The following is a 20174-nucleotide window of genomic DNA, read 5'->3' on the forward strand; positions in this document are numbered from 1 at the left end:
ACGTGCTGTGTGCTCTGCATTCCCACGTTTGAAGCGGTAATGGTGCAATTCGCCTGGAAATTTCAAGAGTGTCCTGAATAAGGAAGACAGATCCTTCTGCTCCATGGTGCAGCTGCTTTCATATCAAAAGACAGCCTCAAGATACTCTAGTTTGGGTACAAGGCAGAGAGGAAAAAATTGGCTCTGACACATTAAACTCAGTCCTATTGTTGCAGAACAATGCCTGCCTTCTTGGTTGGTAAACTAGATGGGAGAAATTGCTCACTTCGAGCTTCTGAGATCTGGAGGGAGGACAGAAGGCTCCTCCTCCTCTCACACACTGAATATATTAAAGGGACTTGTTGGACTTCTGTGGCTTAGTCCTTGCATCACTCCATGATAGCAATACCATTTGACAAAGTTGTTCCAGGGACCATAAAGGTGTTTATAAAACCATGATCACCTAACAGAATAGTCAGTTGTTTGATGCATGCTTTCTATTAGTAGAGGAAAGAAGGCTGTGGAAGTTAGAGGGTATACGTTCCATCTTGGCAGTTTCATTATATGTCCAGTGTCTGCCAAGCCCTCTTCTTTCATTTGTGATTTGATCTCTTCTTTTAATCTTCTTTATCTACTCTCTCCAGCTGGCAGTCAATCAGCAAATGTTCACTGAGTTCATTTGGGAAAGTTATGATGAACAAGCGACATGGGATCATACAATGTCATGCATAGGGAGAGGGAGACAAGGCAAACCTGGTCAAGGTGAGACCATGTGGCAAAACAAAATAAAATAATATGAATGAAAAGCCAGCAATATCTTTGTAAAGTACTCCCAGGAATGTAAAGAAAGAAAGGTGTTTTGACTCATGGCAATCCCAGTCAAATAGTCCAAGAACAAAGCAGCTAGTTTTGCCTGGGGTTAAGGGGCAACAAAAACCCTAGATTTGAAGAGTGTGTTGAAAGAAGGATTTGAATTGTCTAGAGATACTGGGAAAGCTGGGGAAGACAGCCTCTTCAGAATGGCTTTCCCTCTTTTGTTCAGAAGTACCCTTTTAGGAGTACTGCTCTTTCCTCTCCTGTCAATCTTTCTCTTTGCAGAGTGCAGGATCTCACAGGCTTTAACTTTCACCTGGAGGTGAAAGCCATCTCTTGCTTCAGCTTTCCTTTCCCAGGAGCCTGCTTCTTACATTTCTAATGGGTGGTTGTTACACGTAGATCTGCTGTGGTCATCTTGGACTCCATGTCTCAATACAAACTCCTTTCTTCCCCAACTGAAACTCTAAAGGAAATTTGACTCCTAGACCAGAAGTGATGGTGGTTCTGCCAGTTATGTTGGCTTGCTAATTCTGTGCCAGCTGAAACACATCTTTGCTTATTTCCAGTCCCACAATTCACACCAAAATTTAATTTTCTTTTACACATTAAACATTAGCAAAGCTTTTAAGGGGTATGTTATGGTTTCCTCTCTGGGTAACACATTGTACATAGTATAGAATTGATCTTCATATTTATGGTCAGCCCCAACAATAAAATTATTTCTCATTGCTACTTCACAACTGTAATTTTGTTAATGTTTTGAAAAGTAATATACATATATAACATGCAGGATGTCTTATATGTGATCCTTGTGTGGCTTGTACCCACAGGTTGAGAACCATTCTTAGTTAACATATTGGAATCCAACCCTGAAAGTGTTGTCATCAAAAGGTGGGGCTTTATGGAGTGATGTGTGAGTTGGGCTCCATCCTTACCAAGAGGATCAGTGCCTTCACTAAAGGGGTTGGTTTCATAACCCCTTTCACTTCCATGGTGTACAGATTACTTTGTACTTGATTCGAAATATGATTCCTAAGACTCCAAATGAATTGCACCATAAACTTCCCAACATCCTGGACTATGAGTAACATTACTAATGCATAGAACACATCTGTGACACCCAAATTTTCTAAGACAAGAAAATTACATGACAGGGAAAACCAGAAACCCATAGAATCCTAAGCAATCATGTTGCAATTGCTTTTTCTCCTTCTACCCACTTTACCCCACAGACTTATGTGGTTTTCTGAAACCAAGATGAATGAGTATGCATTGAAGACACAACTAGTTTCAAATCCCAGTGTGTGTACCAATGTTCAAAATGCTGAAATAATACATATGTACCCAGATTCTGCACTTGTGATTTTATTTTATTTCTGCCTCAAGGATCTTGTCTTTTCCATAATGTCATGTATATCACATGGCATAAAGACTGTGCTGAGACAAGTTCTTTTCACTTAGCACAGTAAGTTCAAAATTCATTGTGCTGGTGTATATACATTTAGTGGTTTGTGTGGTTTTTTTTTTTTTGCCCAATGGTATTTGTTTCTGGGTATACAGAGAATTTTTATTTTTGCAATTAGAACAGCATCTGGTTTGTTTATATCTTTGGATAGGTACAAATAAACATATTGATATTTGCACATGTTTTTATTTGGTTTAAGATTTTGTCGGAAGGTGGGTGGTTCTGGGTAAACACACAGGAATGAATTACAAAGTATTATGACAAATTTACATGGATCAAATGAACCTTTAAATAAACTTGCCAAATTCAGTTTCCATTAGCAAAGCCATAAGATGCATGTAAGATACATGTTTTATGCTAGCACTTGGTATTGCCAGGCTTTGCTTTTAAACTTATCAATTGGAACAAGTGCATAGTAGTGTTACAAACACTTATTTTCCTCTGGTTTCAAGTGACTTGTATCTTATAAAGATATTTTGAGACTAAAATTTGAACTTGAGCTCCATAGAAGCGATGGATGATTAAACAAATTAAACACCCAGGTGTGAGATATCACATTTCTTTATAAGCTGTTCCTAAAAGAGGCTCTTAAGGCCTCCAAAATGATACAGGTTTCTGCCATTGCTCTTAGAAGCCCATCAGTACTGGGTGGTAAGACACTGTTACCAAAGACACCATACCTGGTCATAGGTTACAGAGAAGATGGACATGAACTGGAAACTTCCTCCCTAGCTTCCTCAGTGCTGAGAGGCGCTGTGCAAGCCTCTGAGGGAGAGAGGGGCAGCGATAGGCTTACTCAGTCTGGAACCTACAAGTCGCAATACCAATCTGCCATGTAAGATGTGCACACTTGTGCAATAGTGGCACAACCATTATAGGAGTAAGCAATTCTATTCTATGAGTGAACTCAAGACGATATGATAATATCCACTTTAGGTATAGTGACCTGCTCTGTGGGAGGTCAAAGGACCTAGGAGGAGTTAAATATTCTTGAAATAATGTCAAACTGTCTTCTAAACAATTATTTTTAACATTTATTTAATGTGTGTGGGTGGTTGTTATGGCCTGACAACAACTTGATTTAATTAGTTTTCTTATGTCACAATAGGGTTCCAGAGATGAAATTCAGGTCATCATGCCTCTCAGTGACTTGCCAAGCCCTCTCACTGGCCCCAATCTTTGTGTACATACCCACAGATAAATGCTACTCTCATTCTCAATCAGAATAGCTTCTCCCACTGAACGGTGATGAGTGCAGATGCTCATGGCTCCTCAAAGGGCTGAGAAAAAGTGAAGGTTAAGTGTTCCGTTCTAAACAAGACACCCTCAAGGCCAGGGAGCAATCAAAGGAGAGGGGATGGGGAGAATGTAAGAGCCAGAGCATACAGAGATAGAGAGGCTGCAGAATGCCATTTTCTGGTCATGGCACACCCATTGCAACCATGAATTCACAACGGCTGCTGTTGCATGTACTGGGTCTGCACAAGAGTGGGTGTGTTACCTGTCAGGCATAGGTATGTGACGGACTAGTGTGACACTATCCCTTACCCCTGAGGTTTTGACTATTAATAAAGGAAGAGCAGGAATCATTGCCTTCACTTGCATAGCCACTGGTAAAACCACCAGGCTTCAATAGAGAGCCCTAAACCTTTGGATACACAGATTCCTCTGAACAAGTAAGGCACAAAACAAAAAGACAGGAGTTTGGGGAAAGGACTTTTAGTTAGTGGATCTGGAAGATGGTTGAGAAAGAGTGGGAGAGTCATCAGAATATATGCATGAATACTTCAATGCTAATGTAAGAGAAGGATATGCCATGTATGCTAGGTTTTCACTCACTTTCCCATACACAGCTACTTGCTATACTCGTACTGTCTTCCCACGAGGCATTATTTATTTAACTGGAGAATCAGTGGGCAAAACAAGAATAGACATATACATAGAGTCTTGCTCTATTTGATTGTGGCAGGACCACCACAATCAAAGGAAAGATTAATAAATATCTATGTCAGATAAAGAGAACTATAGGAACCATCTATGAGATGAAGGCTTAAAGAAGGAAGATGCTATTTTGGAAAGTGTATCTTGGCAGGCTTCTCTAACACTATGCTGAAAGAGTTTTTGAAGGCTGTAAAGATAACATGGAACAGAGATCTGAATGAATCAAGGTGTCAGTCACACTCCCAACCAAGGAAAGTGCAGTGCCAGGGAGAGGTCAAGAGCACAAATGGAGGCTCAAGGCAGGAGCACACATCTGCAGGACAGAAAAGAGCCTGTAATGGCCAGGGGAGAGAGTTGATGGGAAGAAAATTTCCCAGAAGTAGGAAAAGAATCTTTTATCTTTTGATAAGAAGACATCTGTGGCTAAGCTGGGACCTCGAGTTTTCAATGTCTACAAGCATGCTAAGACTTCTTTTCTGAAATTATTTCATTATAATTTTAGAACATTTAGTCAATGGATTAACTGTTTATTGAGCAAGTTTATAATAGCTTAAAAGTCTAACATACACACACATATACACATGTCTAGAAATCAGAGGATTTTGTTCAATTTCATAAATTTAAGTTTCTTTTGATTTAATCTATGTCTTTGCTGACTTTTCTTTTGGAGCCTTCTGTATTCCACTCTTGGATAAAATACCCTTCCGTTATTTCAAAGGGAAATTGCAAAAAATCTATTTAAAGCATAGCAAACTACTGAGCAGAAAAAGTGGCACAAGAAAAAACACTGCGTAGAAGGAAAGGTGGCATTGATAAACCTTTCACACTGGGTTTATCCAAATGTCAAGGCAGAGCCTTCCTTTCAATGATAATTTTCCTGGATAACTGGGTTCTTGTGTGTTAGCCTTCTTTTACAAGAGAAATCTGGATTCTAGTGTATGAGTAATGATTAGTCATGGGATAGTCCCCATAATTCTTTTTGCTTAGATGTAAAAGATTCTTGAATTATGTATGTTATTGACGCCTGCCAAAACTTAAGTATGTTCTAATTGATTAGCATAAAAGGATAGTAAAATAAAGGGATTCTTTTAGAATAAAGCAATTTCTCATCAGCAAAAAGGAATCAGAGCCTAGCAAACACCAAGTTGAAGGTACCGTTGGTGGGAAAGCCTGGGGATGAAACGGTTGAGTGTGGGATTGCAATGCTTTGTGCTCCTTGCTGTAAAGGGGGAATGGGAAGGGCTTTAGTAACTTCAGATAATCATGCAATATGGTTAATAGTCTGGCCTCTGTTAAATTACTTTTTATAGCAGGAAAGTCTTATTTATAAAATGCTTTTAGCACCGGTACTTGATCTAATTAAGCTTGTTGCTAGTAAATAAGTAATAATACTGGATTCTAAAATGTATCTGAGTGTAAAATGAAAATGCATCATAGGGAAAGGAAGTAAAATTTGGACTTTGTGTGCAATGCTTAGGTACTCTGTTAGCTAACCTGGGCCAACATGTACCCTCATGAGGCAAGGCAAAAGCAACACGATTCCAACATATTCCAGTTATCTTGCTGCTTTACTTGTAATCCCCAGTTACACACATCCTAGAAGCTACACTGCATCTCACTGTAGTTCTGAGGACTGGAGAGAAGGACAAAGATAATTCGGAACTTGAAAAATGCTTGGGACTAGTGAAGAAGCATCAGGCTGTTTTTGTCTACTTCTGTCACATCCCACAGATGTCAGCTGCCCAGGAAAAAAAGTCCTTTCAAAGTTGATCAGAGCTTTTCTCATAGGAGTGCAACCAGGTTTGAGACTAGAGTATGATGTGTACAACAGAAGCAGACACAGTGAGGAAATGAAAATATAGCCTAATTTATAGATGGTCAGCAATGACTTGAACACAATCAAGTTAGATTTATAGGTAGAAGAAAGTTCATTGATTGTTAGATAATTGCTGTGTGGAACCGGTGTATCACTGTACATTTGTAAGATCAATGAAATAAATTATTATTTTAATAGTAAGTTATGCAAAATACATGAAAAATTACTTATAATGGATATATATCCATATTTATGAAATGCATCTAAGGCTATTGTTGATTTTAAACTACTCTGTAACAGGTATGCAGTACAGGATTTACCGTTGGCAGAAGGACACGTCTGTAATAGTGATGTGTCACTTCATTATTACATAACGAAGAATTTTTGGTCCCTGAAACCTAAAAGATAGTGATAATTCTCTTTCTCAGATTCATTTCTCCTCCAGAAGAAGCCATTGGAAACAAGAAAAGCTAGCTGGAAACACTGAAGTAGACATGTAATCTAGAAACACATTTACTCTTGGAAGTTCTTCTCCTGGAAGAACTGTGAAGTCCTGGGGTAAATCTTCCAGGGTGGGTCACTTTCACAAAAGGCAGAAATGAGACTAGTCCATCTGGACACACTAATGAATAGGCTCTCTCAGAGAGATGTCTGAGTCAAAGGTGTACTTAGTACATTGACTATATCCTCAGTTCTTCTTTGAAATGGACAGAATGGAAAACCATTGCATTGTGTGCAAGAGGATAATGGGAGGAAACGAGAAAAGATGTATGCTGTCAGGGCTGTCTGGCCAAAGAGGAGAGCCCACTGTAGACTTCTAAAGTAAAGGAGTTTTTAGATCCAGGACTGAGAATAGAGAATAACCTCAGTTGCTGCTGACAGTGAGCAGGGTGGGAAGTCTTTCTCTAAGTACCCTGGGAGAGAAAGAGAACTTCAAATGCCAGATTGTGTTTTCAAAACTCAAAAGCCCTTCCGTTCCTGGATAGATATATTTAGTTTACAGTTTCAAGAAAGTTTATGGTAATTGCAAGTACTCAGAAGGAAGGATTTAATTCCAAAAGCATAGTATTGCTCAATTTTCACAAAATATTCTAAGCTATTTTGGGTTTTAAGAGTCCTACTTTTTTGGTTTAAAAGAAAGACAAAGTTCTGCAAGATCTTTCCGGGCCTGTTCAAACAAAGCAGAGAAGATTCGAGAATAAAACTGGCACACCCTCAATCATTGGCTAACAAAATTATTGGAGGAGAGGGAGTTTATAGAAAGCCCTCCATTCTATCAACTTTTGGAATACAGAGAGAAGTCATATTCATCTTTAAAATTAAGCTGCAATTGATAGCTTTATATAACCTGTCCCAGAAAGGTCACAATGTTAACATTTTTCAAAGCCTGAACTGGTGGTGGGGGGTGCAGGCAGCCTCTCTGGTTCAGGGTGAACTCCACTGCCATAATGACAAGAAAAGACATTTAGCATTGTGACCTGCTTTTCCTGACAGCAGAGGAAATGAGTCCCTGCTGGAAGCTTCACTATTTGCATTTTGTCCTCAGTACAACCCTGAAGCCTCCTCCATGTGGAGTGGCTGAGGATGTATAGAAGTTTCCTTAGGTGGTCGGTGATGTTGTTCTCAGAGGCAATATTGGTGTATGCTCATACAACTGGGTAGATTCTGGACTCACAGTTATTTTTGCCCCTCTAGAGGGTCTCAGCTGGACCACTACTTCAGATGTTTTGGCCTAAATGCTCAGAAGTCATCTTCTGTGTGACCTTCACTACCATGCAGTTTTGATGACCTTGACTTTCATATATGCCTCATCATGGTTCTCCCTTCTCCCTTTGCACTGCTCCCACATAGGCGCTTCTCCTCACCCTACTTAGTTTAGCCCATGAAGTTTCTCTTCTTGGCAACCCAGAGTCTAGTCATGTTTGGATTCAAAAGCTTGCCTTTAGACTTTCTAGCTTAGCCCTATTTAAACATCACCTTTACACAATAAATTTACATTTCCTGTCTTTTAAAATGTTTCCATTTATTATTTATTTTATTGTATTTATGTGTATAGGTGTTTTACCTGTGCATGTCTGGGCACCATGTGCTTGCACTGCTGGAAGAGACCAAAAGAGGGCATCAGATCCCCTATAACTGGAGTTACAGATGGTTTTGAGCCACAAAGGAGGTGCTGGGAGTTGAACTCAGAGCCTTTGGAAAAGCAGCCAGTAGTTTTAACCGTATCTCTATCATCCTGCCTGCCCTCCCCCCCCAACTTCCCATTTCTTTATTGCTTTAGAATGGATATACAAGAGAGCATCTGGCCATTTGACAAAAAGTGATGAGGTCATTCTTCTGTATTTGATGCTGGGTCTGAAGACTGCTAGTGTGTGCCTCAGGATCACAGAGACCACATGGAGACTTCCATGTGTTTTACAGAGCAGAGGGAGACACTTCCTTTTTTAGAGTGTAGCCAATCGCTTGTTTTTTCTCTCATTCTCTAGGTCTTTCCCCTCTGAATGATAAGAGTCATTACTAGTACAGAACACCCCAAACATGATCCATGATGTCTCTATGTAGCTGTTCAGCTCCATAAAATCTATTAGCTTCTTGGGGGAGCAATGATGGAGTTTTTGTACCAAGCATTTCTGTCTTTAGAGATATGGGTTAGAATATTTGAATGTTTACATCTCCACATATTAGTTGAGTTTTGTTGTAATAGAATGTCCTCAAAAACAGATCTGAGTTTCAGTGAAAGGGTATTTTACAGAATGAAGTAAAATATCAAGAGACATCTGATCTAGATGTCTGAAGTACACTGAAGCCACTACAAGGGTCAGACATAGGAAAGAAGGCTTGAAACTTCAAAGAGTGTGATCAGATGTCATAGGAAGATCAAACTGTCTCTTGGCACCTGAAGAATTCTCTGTCTGCACCCTTTGATAAGTCAAAGTCTATGGAAGATTAATGTGACATGAAAAGAAAAAGACATTTTTGGGTGTCAATTTTCTCTAAAAATTTATTCTTTGTGTCAACACGATTTAGAAACTTTATTTCCCTCTATCTGAAATAGTACATTTTTGGTCCATGAAATAAAGCAAGGGTCAGGAATGTTCCACTGTTGTGGGAGTATGAGATGGAGCACAGTGCTTTCAAGGGATAAGAAACCACAAGAGTGTTCAATATGGAGGGATGTTGTGTGAGATGTGCCCATCAACCTGACATCACATACTGAGCAGAAAAACCTGGCATGTAGTTCCAGTGCTTGGGAGATGGAGCTCAGGTGTTTGAGGAGGTTCCACATTCAGCAAGTTTCCCAATTCCACTGCTTTGAGATGGAAATAATCAAAATCTATTAAGATCTTGATCTTATAAGGATGTACTAAAGACCTTTCACTTAAAGTTCAATGAATATAAGATTATAATTTATAATAATTTATCATATGTAGTAGAAAATCGTTACAAATCAGTTTGGGGAAGCTGACACTATTTCTCCTATTAGGAGTTACAGTAAGGGAACCATTAGGCCGCACCTAACAGTGAAGCTCTTCCGGGGTCACTGGGAGTGAATGAGATCACCTTCTCCCACTCCAAACCTTTTGCAGGTTTCTGCATCATTGTGTGTTTCTGACATTTAACATGAACAGTTTTGAGAATCAAATTCTTGACATTGAAACTTATCCTAGATCTTCAGTTACTACATTAGAGTGGCCTGCAGGTTATTTAGCACAAACTCCAACTTGAATGGACCGATAGATCTGCTTAATGTTCTGTGCTGGGTAAGTTTCTAAGGCCATGTTCAGGTACAAGAGCCTTCACTATCAGTGTAAGGGAGAAGAAGGAGAGATTGTAGCAGCAGCAGCAGCAGCAGCAGCGGCGGCGGAAGCAGGATTTAGTCAATACTCTATTGAACCATGCGGTAGCTAGCATTTCATATGACTTTATCTGGTAATCTCCCTAGCTCTTAGAAGCAGAGACAAGGGGCTGGATGCCTTCTTTGTAAGAATGGAGGTATGAGGTCGTTGCCCAGAGCCTATAGTTGAAAACAAAACCTGGAAGGAGTTGGGGAGATGGAAGATTATGATCAAAATGTATTGTATGAATGTTTGAAACATTAAAAACCAAGAGAAATCCAATATTTTCTTGTAATCCCAGGGCTGGGGCTGGGGAGAAAGAGGTGGAAGCTGTTACATTGGATGAGTTTGGGAATTGCTAGAAGATGCCAATTGCCCACATTACTTTTGCTGACTATGAGTGTGATGTGTGATTAGGCTGGATGGTAGGCCTTGCTCCTTCCAAGATATAATTAATCTATTCTTTTGACCTGCTTTGGGATGAACATCGTGTGTGTGTGTGTGTGTGTGTGTGTGTGTTTGTGTGTGTGTGCTCATGCATCAGCCTGTGTGTATCTTTGAGACAATATCTCATTACCTAGCCCAGGATGATCAGGTATGTGATCAAGGTTGGCCTTAAATACTTGCCTCGATCTCTCAAGTGCCAGGGATTTAAGCCATTTGTGTGTATATGTGCACTTATGAATTCAAGATGCTCATTTCCCCATTTCCTTTATCTGTGATTAACAAGATTTGAAAAAAAATGAGCAATGATCATTGAGATGAGTTGGTAGTAATGGTAATAAAGATAGTGAATCGTTCAGTGTCTTCAAACTAATATTCTATGTTATGGGTACTAAGAAGGGTGAGACACTGTGAGTTAGTTTGGTATGTGTGTGCATAGGTGTGAGTATAGGTGTGCCAGAGCATGACATGAGTGTGGATGTCAGAGGACGAGCTTGGGTGTAAGTCCTCGCCTTCCACCATGTTTGAGAGAGGTGCTCTCTGGCTGTTCATTGTTGTGGGATGCTGCATGAGAACTTCCTGCATCTGGCGTTTCCAGTGTTTCTCTTGTTGTAGCTTCCGATCAGGAAGGGTTATCTAATATCACAAGAGCTGATGTCACTGTTTCCACTTTTACATGGGTTCTGGGGATCCAAACACAGGTCCGCACACATTCACATCAAGCTCTCTACTCAGTGAGCCATCTCCCCAGCTTCTGAGGTATTTCATTCTTGGGCAACACAAGGAATTCCACCCAAAATGGTATGTGACTGTGACTAACAATTACGATTAAACAATCATTTAAATGTAATATGGAAAATGCTTGAAATATATACAAGGAAGACTTTTAAGCTTAGAACTATACCAAGCTCTTGGCTGATGAGCAGCAGACCATTGGATATTTTGCTCACCCATTCAGATGCTTGCCATGCAAAAGACCCAAATCAGATGTACTTTCTTTGCAGCAACTGCTGCCTCCTGGGTTCTCTCTTACCTCTTTCTTCTTCTTTTACTTTTATTCAAATAGATTTTCTCTCACATAATATACCCTGATTATAGTTTACCCTTTTTCTACTCCTCCCCATTCCTCCCAACCTCCCCTCCTATCTGCAACCACCCCCTTCCTGTCTTTCATTAGAAAACAAACAGGCTTGTTGGGAGGACTCACTTCTCACCTCCTTTCAACTGTCTCGAGATAGAACTATAATTAACTTGTGAATTCTTGCTTTACTTTCCACATGAGAAAACAGAATTACCTATTAAACTAGATCAAAAATTTTTATGTTAAGGGGCAGTTTGTTATTCCCATCTTTGTATCTACCTTCAAGATTTAAGAGTCTTATGAGTATGTATAGGTTGAACCACACAAAATTGCCTAATTTTGATCACTTTAGATCTGTAACAAAAGATAGTTTTATATGGTAAAGCTTATTAGAAATTTTTCATAGACAATTGTTGAATGAATGAGACTGTATTTAAAACTTTTAAATCTTACTTATACAAGATTTGAAAAAAAATGAGCAATGATCATTGAGATGAGTGGGTAGTAATGGTAATAAAGATAGTGAATCATTCAGTGTCTTCAAACTAGTATTTTATGTTCTGGGTACTAAGAAGGCTGAGACACTGTGAGTTTGTTTGGTGAGCATGACATGAGTGTGGATGTCAGAGGACGAGCTTGGGTGTAAGTCCTGGCCTTCCACCATGTTTGAGACTGGTACTCTCTGGATGATCATTGCTGTGGGATGCTGCATGACAACATACATACATATCTATTCATATGAATATACAGAAATATTACATGTGTATGATGATAAAATCTTAGGATTGAGTTTTGGATTTAATTTATTTTAACTGAGACATTATTTTGCTACATAGCTAGCAAAATTGCTGTATTACTCAGACTCACCTCATCACTCTTGACTGCTTTTAATGTTTTGAATAAACACCCTGCTTCTACCAGTTGTCAGCACAATAGCTTCCAGACATGAGTTTTTAAAACAGAAAGGAGCATGGCCACCTTCCTCACCCCATAGAAATGGCTGTAACTAAGATAATATCATGAATTACCCTTTCATTATTAAGTTATTTTTCTGATATTGTACACTCTTTAATAAAATTACACTGTCTAATAACATTAGCAGTAGGTAATCTTTCTTTCGGGGTGGTTATGATATGCCAGACATAGTTCTCAGCACTTCACGTCTGTTGCCTCATTCTGGTCTTGTCTCACTCCGTTGAGACAAGAGATAATAATATTATCTTCATTTTTTTCAGATAAGGAAATTAAGTCATCTAGAGTTATCCATTTGTAGCAAATAACATAACTCACAATGAATGAGGAGTTGGCTGTCAGATCCAGGTATTGTGGCTTAAGTCCTTTCAAACGCCACATGGACTCTCACCACCAGGAATGTATGTGCCTTAGGCATTAGACAGTACAGAAAATCCACTGTTTTGTGAAACACCTATCATCTGGTGCTTACTGCATGATCTGAGTCACAGACTCAGAAATGTACCTAAGGTTTGGAGGTTTGCAGCTTACCCCTCTTATATAAAGTTCAAAATTAAAAATTTAAAGTTGGAGGACCTCACCTCAGGATCTTATACTAATTGGGACTTAAATTTATATAGAAAATTTATAGCAAGAAACATCATAATTCATCCCATTTAGAGGTCTTAATTAGATAGGTTTATTCTATATTTGATTTTGAGTGTATGTATATATGTGTTAGATTTCACTGTAAATGCCTCACAAAAGCTGTGGTTAGATACTTAGTCCAAAACCTGTGGTGCCAGTGAAAAGAGACAGAATGTTTAGCTGGAGAATGGAAGGAAGTTAGCTCCTTAGAGGCATGCCCATGATGGGGATAGAGGAATCTTGGCTTTCACTCTGATGCTTTCCTATGCCATTGTTCTAACTCATTACAAACACTAAAGCAACAGGGTCAAGATATCAAAGACTTGAACCTTTGAGGCTAGGAACTGAAGCAAAAAAAAAAATCTTTTCTTTTAAACTTACTTGTCTTGGTTCTTTTGTCTCAGCTAAGGAAAGCTCGTGTATGTAGTATGAAAAGACATTGATAAAATTGTGTTTGCTGTTTTTTTCTAAATGCGCTGTTCTCTAATGCCATTTTTTTTTACTTTAAAGTTATCAATTTATAAAAAGTTGCATAGGTAACAGAATAAATAAGCTGATTAAGTGGGCATAGTACTCAACAACTTGATATGTATATATACACACATGGATATATGTAATGTATATTACGTATATGTGGTATACATGTATATATAGTAAAATAATTTGTCTCAATTTGCCCATGGACGTGTTTGCAAAATCAAAAAAGTATATATTGTGATAAGTGAAATAACCTAGTGTGGTATTCTCTAAGCTTGAATGAGAATCACTGCACTGTCCTCCATTAATTAATTAATGTCAGCATTAAATCGTGACAAAAATATTAATTGGGGTGATCAGAATCTTAGACATTTTGCTTTAATGTCTTAAATTAGGGCCTTAGACTGACAGAAAAAGAGGGTGGTTAAATTGAATTATTTTATGTTGTGCAAACAAATATCTTCTGCAAGTATTGCAAAGCAAGACAGCTGTCCAACTAAGATTTTAGGAAATTCAATTCTACTTCTAAAGTAAGCCAAGTATGCCCCTCTCATTGGGAAGCCATACCCTACCTTTTGGCATTCATAAATTTTGCTTCAATGTGACGTACCTCAACACGGTAGGTCAAGCCAGTGAAAACCTGGGAAAATTGTCCATGTTCCAGTGGCTCTGTTCTGTGCCTGTCTTCGTGCCTGGCCATACAGAACAGCTGGGAATGGGTTGCTTGGACAATGAAGTCCTGACCATTTTCAAGTCAGGACTCTGGGAGTTTGAGTTATTTAATCATTTCTGTGAATTGTATTTTTAAAAAATGTCATCAAGACATATGTAAGAAAAATGTGTAAGTAAGTTGGTTGTTTCTCTGGCTTCTATACATACATAAGGAAACATGCTTGAAAAACCAAGCCTAGCTGCTTTTCTAAAACATTGGTGGGAAGAAGGTGCCATGAGGAGAAGTTACCTTCTTACAGGCAGTGATGGAGCCAGCCAGGCCACCCGCTGCACAGCTGCTGTTCTGCGGTGGTTCCAAGACTTCACGCATCAGTGATAACTCCACGTTGCTGTGTGTCCCGAATGCCAAAGAAAGAGAGCACAGTCCAGTGAGTCATCTCTCTACTTAGAAAAGCAGAACAATTCAAGCATTGCCTGATGTCAAACCCATCTTTTCTTACTGTGCTCAACACCACCAGTAGTCCTGCTCAAACTGGCCTTTCCTTGTTGGGTTACACTGGGAATTGAAAATAGGATGGATGGACAATCATATTGTGAGCAGAAAGCTGCAAGCCGTTGCTTCCCACAGTGCTGAAATGGACACAGTCCCATCTGTCGGACTTCAAACGGTGCTAGCCACTTTTGTTCAGCATATTTTAAAACCAAATGGGCCTTTCTCACTTGTCCCATTAATTCAGCTCTGCCAAACCAACACAACATAAAATACTCATCTCATTATTTTCAAAATGAAGGTAAAAAATGATTTTACCCAAAAAAAAACAGCGCGGCATGACTTCAGAAAGAACGCAGCCAGCTCAGCAGGGGCCAGTCACCCCCGTACCATCTCTGTGATGGCAGAGTGTCATCCACCTTGTCTGTTTCCAAAACTTGAAATGCTTCCCTATATCTGCACCAAACTCTGTTGGGTTTGATTATGTTCTGAACTGCATCAATATTTTTAAAGATTTGGAATTACTGTTACTTTTTTTTTCCGAGGCAGGGTTTCCCTGTGCTAACAGCCCCCGCTGTCCTCGAACTAGCTCTTGTAGACCAGGTTGGCCTCGGGTATTGTGACATTTTAAGAGATGATAAAAAATTGAAGTTTTTATTTTCAAAATCTGCTTTCACTACGTAACTGACAGTTGAAAATTAAGTCCCCTTAATGCTAAAACATCTAATGATTTTCTAAAGCATTTTTAAATATTGTTTTCCTTCTGAAAGTGTGAATATTAGAATCCAAAGGCATACTCATATTATGGCACACATACTTTGCTCTCATTGCTGACCACCACATAGATATGCACAATTCATTAAAGAGTACTTTTTGAAATATCTGATGGTTTCCTATGAAATTTTCTGAGACACAGGTAGCTTTTCTAAAAGAAAGTTAACTAAAATAAATCAATTCAAATAAACAACACATTCCGAACAGCACCCTACTCTTGCTTCAGGTTATAACTTAGTTCTGTGAGGTCAGAATATGCGTGTAGTCTGTTGGTATTTCCATTAATTATAATAAATGATGGCATCTTGTGACAAATCACAGGATCCAGCCAAGTTTCCAGAGTTCAAACTTCTTATGTGTTACTTTATGAGTAATTGATGCCCTGAGGACTACAATGGATTCAATACAAAGTAAAGGCCAACACTCATATTTTCCTCACGTAAGAAAGGAAAAGTAAGAAAAAGTAAACAAAAGAAAATAGTCATGGAAGATGCAAAGGAGATATGAAGGAATAGAGTAAGAAAAGGAAGACGCAAAGAAGGAAGAATAGGTTAAGATGGGTTACAAATTATTAGTACGTGATAGACAAGATCACAGCCAAGTTCATCTTAGCCCACCATACCTGGTCTGTGAAACCAGAAAATGGCGCCCAATTCCTTTTCAGAGTCTCTCAAGCTCTTTGGGGAGGGATTCAGGAAGATCTGGGTCCTGTTGTTATTTTCCCCCAGGTAGCTTTGGTAAACTAGTGGATCACTTCAACCAATCAGTTTAGGACTTAGGTCCAGAGTTAGGGCATATTTCACATCTTTTTTTTAGGGTTAGGGAATTTAGGAATCGGAAGTAGAAGGGTAGTATGTAAATCTGAGAAGGGTCGTAACTAATAGCCGCTGCTGAGAAACAGTGAAAACAGCAAGCCAACACGCTCCATCTGCTCTAGAAGGAGCTTCATCTGCTCTAAAGAGTTCAATAGATCCTAAGGCAGCAAGAGGGCGATGGGGGAGTGAAGATGAGAGGAACTTACATAGCTATCCACCAAGCATCTATTATCGGGTTTTAGAAAGCCTGGAATAGTGCTCAAGCTTGAGAACTGTTCACTCATCCACGAAAAAGAAGAAATGGGTACTCTGCCCATAGATTTCTCCGTGATTGTCTCATGGAAAAATGCATACAGGAATTGAAGCTTTGTTACTTGTCTGCGAGGCTCATTCCATTGGCTCAAGCAAGACTATAGACATAATAAATAAGTTAACTATGTACATATACAAATACACATTTAATTACTGTTGTGAGAATTAAATGAGGGAACGAGTAACATCATAGGTATAAAGTCAGTGTAATATGTTATTAATGGAAAGCATTATGCAACTTTACCACACCAACATCGGAAGCAGGTAATCCTACTCATCTTCAAAATCACCAAAGATAGGGCTTCAAAGATATCTAATAACCGTAACAAAAACGTAGGAAGATCTACCTTCTGAAACCACATTAATGGTGTGGATTTCCAGCATGCGACTACACAATTGCCTCCATCTGTCCCATGGCCTTTGGGATAGAGATGCAAAGCTTGAGTTTTTGCAAAGATTTTTGTCCTTAGTCTCCAGGGAGATAAAACCTTGGCTGTTGGAGGAGGAGGCAAGACGGTGGGGCCATGAAACTCATGCGTTTATTAACATGAGTTCAAGTTGATATGAAAAGAATCTCTGGCAAGACATGTTACCGTTCTGTAACTTGCACTAAGGGGCAAGCCTGAAAATTCTTCCTTGAGGGGTTTTCCTTTGATTTGACAAGTGTTGATAATATTTATTAAGGCCAGCCTTCCGGGCTGGTTTTCAAGTGGAAGCTTATAAACTCTATTTCAAAGGAGAAGGAAGATAAGGTGGAATAGCAGACATAAAAGCAAAGTATGATGGAAAGGGGTCATTTTAAGCTGCTCCTCCAACAAGAAGCCTTCTTTACAAAAAACAAAGTCACTTGTGAACAAACAAGATGTTCAAGGGGCCACTACACTGCCTGTGTTGCTGACTCATATGGAATGAGCGAGTACGCCCATATCCAAGGTCACATGATTTCCCCAGAGAGGAGTTTTCTTTGTATTCCCATTCCAAATTTGGTCCAGGAACCAGCACTAGTTGTATGGATCAGGGATTGTGAGAAGCCCGAGAATTTGGGTTCTTCCTTGTAACTACTGAATCAGAATAAACAAATGGTTGTCAAAGTCAGGTGACTTCCGCGCCCACAAATATCTGAAAATTATTTCTCTGTCATGTTAAGTGATGTGCATTCTAATTTGCCATGGTCCTTTGTATGTGATGTTTTTCATCCCAGAACATTCTTTCTAATGTTCTTCCTCTTTTATTAATAACCCCTCCTCTATCAGTTGTGTTTGCTTCAGGTTCCTCCACCTCCCCCAAACCATGAAGAACACAATTCCCCGCCAACATCCTTCCAAATCCCCATGAGCACACAAACACATTGACGCCCCTTACTCTTCCCACCTCATTCTATGAAGAGAGATGCTCACTGTCCTCTGTGTCCCAGGAGCATCCCGAGCCACATCTGCTTAAAGCACTTGTCAAGAAGGCCATTCTGGGTATAGCATTTCTCTCTCCCACATGTGGGTTTTAAAAGCATGTGGGTTTTAAAAGGGTAGCAACCACGGAGGACCCAGGACAATGCTAGGCAGCAAGCAATTGCCCGGTTTATTTGTTCCCATCTTTCTGGGAAATCAGTTAACCTCAAAAGATTAGACACAAACATGTGTTTGCATTCATTGTTTAATTTTCAGCAGCAGTGACAGGTGGTAGGATAAGCCTATCTGAGAAGATAATTTAAAGTATTTCCCAGGATAGTTCTAATGAAAAAAAAATCCCTGCTGTTATTGTTGCTAAACACAGAGCAAAGCCAAATACTTTTAGTAGATTGCAAAAAATAAGATTTGGTCTTGATTTCTCTCCACTTAAAGGGTGCTTTTGGTCAAATGTAGTGATTATCATTTGCTGTTTGTGTCAGCCCTTGTCAAGGATGTGGACTTTTGAGCTCTCTACTAAATCCTTGCATCTCAACCCTTGAAGACTCAGCTCCATCTGGAGAGATCTTGAGTGAGCAATTGAAATACACTCATTATTATCAATTTAAGAAAGCGCCACCATTGAGAATTGTTTAGAATTTAAAATATGTGTTTGCACAGCTCGAAGTGAAAAGTTGCTCTACTGAATGTCCTTATTTTATCCTCATCCAAAGAGATTTACCTGCAACATGCAGGTTAGGCTTTTAGGTCAATCTTTCAAAAATTAATTTGTAGCACAAATCACATGGTATGATAGTGTCTCTTGTTTTTGATCTCCCGAGTCATCTCTTGACTGAGGCTTGGTTCCTATCTTTGCTTAAGCTTTTAGTCTGACTTTAATGAGTGCCCTTTGCAGCTATGCCTGGCCCTTGGTCTACTAAGCCTGAAATTAAAACACCCTTCCTACCACAGTTTAGCAAGAGGCCTCTTAAACTGATTGTCTGACCAACTTTCTCACCCCTTCACCCATGTTACGGTACTTGGTCTATTTTTGGCAAGTACATTTAGTTCAGTTTTACAAACTCCCCTACCTTTATATGCCAACATAATATTTCCCTTTTTGGTGATCCTTCTATCCTGCCTCTTGTCTAAATTTCTCCTTAGTATATTAGAGTTATGCCCAGATCTGTATTAATGTCACTTGTATCCATTGCAATAGCTTCCATAAAAGCTTTCTTGTCAACTTAAACAGATATCTGGTATAAAAAATCTGTTTTAGACTGTATTCTCTAGTTGTATCAAGTAGGCAAGATTTTGTATTCTTTTTATGTTAAATTTTGTGCTCATATGTATACCCTACTTCTTCACCCCACCAGTTTGGAGGTATCCATGCAAGTTGAATTCTTGATCAATTTAGCTGTGGTTGAAAGGCATATTGAGTCCTCATGGACCGTAAAAGTTTAGTAAATGTATAACAGGAACCAATTAGTCAATATTGAGCATATTTGGAGATCATCTTTTATGTATCCTGTTTCAATACTGAAAGGTTTTCAAATAAATAAGAAATAAAGTACAGATTTTGATATCATACACCAGCAGAATAATAGCAATAACAATGCTATCAAGTGGCAACCCTTTGATGTTCCTACCTGAAGACATTTTAGAAGCAAGTGAAAAATGACCAACTCATTACCTGGTGTCATATTATACTTCAAAGCAAGTATAAGCATTATGACAACACTGTGATGCATTATCAAAGAATGAAAGGCATTACCTTCTAAATAAAAGATAGTTAATGGCCTTTCCCTATGATCATTTTGTCCATGGATCATATAGAATTTCCATGCGGACCCAAGCTTGGGTACCATCTTTTTGCAGTGCTTTGTAATGACAATAAGAAACTACAACAGGTTGTTCATTATTAATCATAAAACAAGTGGGTTCTTCTTGGCAGAGACAATGGCCACAAAATAGCTATGCTCTAATTTAATCTCAATGATTAAGTAGCAGATAAAGAACAAAGGCCTGATTATAGTCTTGTTGCTTCCTTTGAAATATAATTTGTAAAGCCAACAGCTAGTAATTTCTCTGTTGTTGGCACTACTTGTACTGAAGTCTTTTGTACTACGAATTGTGTTGAATATTGTATAATTAAAGCTCTTTATTTGGAGATTTCAAAATCTAGCAGCTATGTCCATAAATAATCTTGAAATAATCTTAATTAGAGACTAGGCAAAATGACGGGGTTACGTTAGGAAAGACAACCAACAGTGAC

The 20174-nt window shown here is 39.0% G+C and overlaps 1 protein-coding gene across 1 annotated transcript in view; it reads right to left on the reverse strand.

The window, feature by feature from the left end:
- The window catches only part of Sphkap (SPHK1 interactor, AKAP domain containing), a 148445-nt gene that overhangs the window by 94453 nt on the left and 33818 nt on the right, over positions 1–20174 (reverse strand). The window contains exon 2 of the mRNA XM_050154171.1: positions 14416–14515. Within this exon, the coding sequence (XP_050010128.1) occupies positions 14416–14515 (100 nt within the window). The remainder of the gene's footprint in view (positions 1–14415; positions 14516–20174) is intronic.

This window comes from Alexandromys fortis, unplaced genomic scaffold (genome assembly GCF_014885135.2).
Source record: "Alexandromys fortis isolate MF-2015 unplaced genomic scaffold, M_Fortis_MF-2015_v1.1 scaffold_40, whole genome shotgun sequence".
Classification (NCBI taxonomy): domain Eukaryota; kingdom Metazoa; phylum Chordata; class Mammalia; order Rodentia; family Cricetidae; genus Alexandromys; species Alexandromys fortis.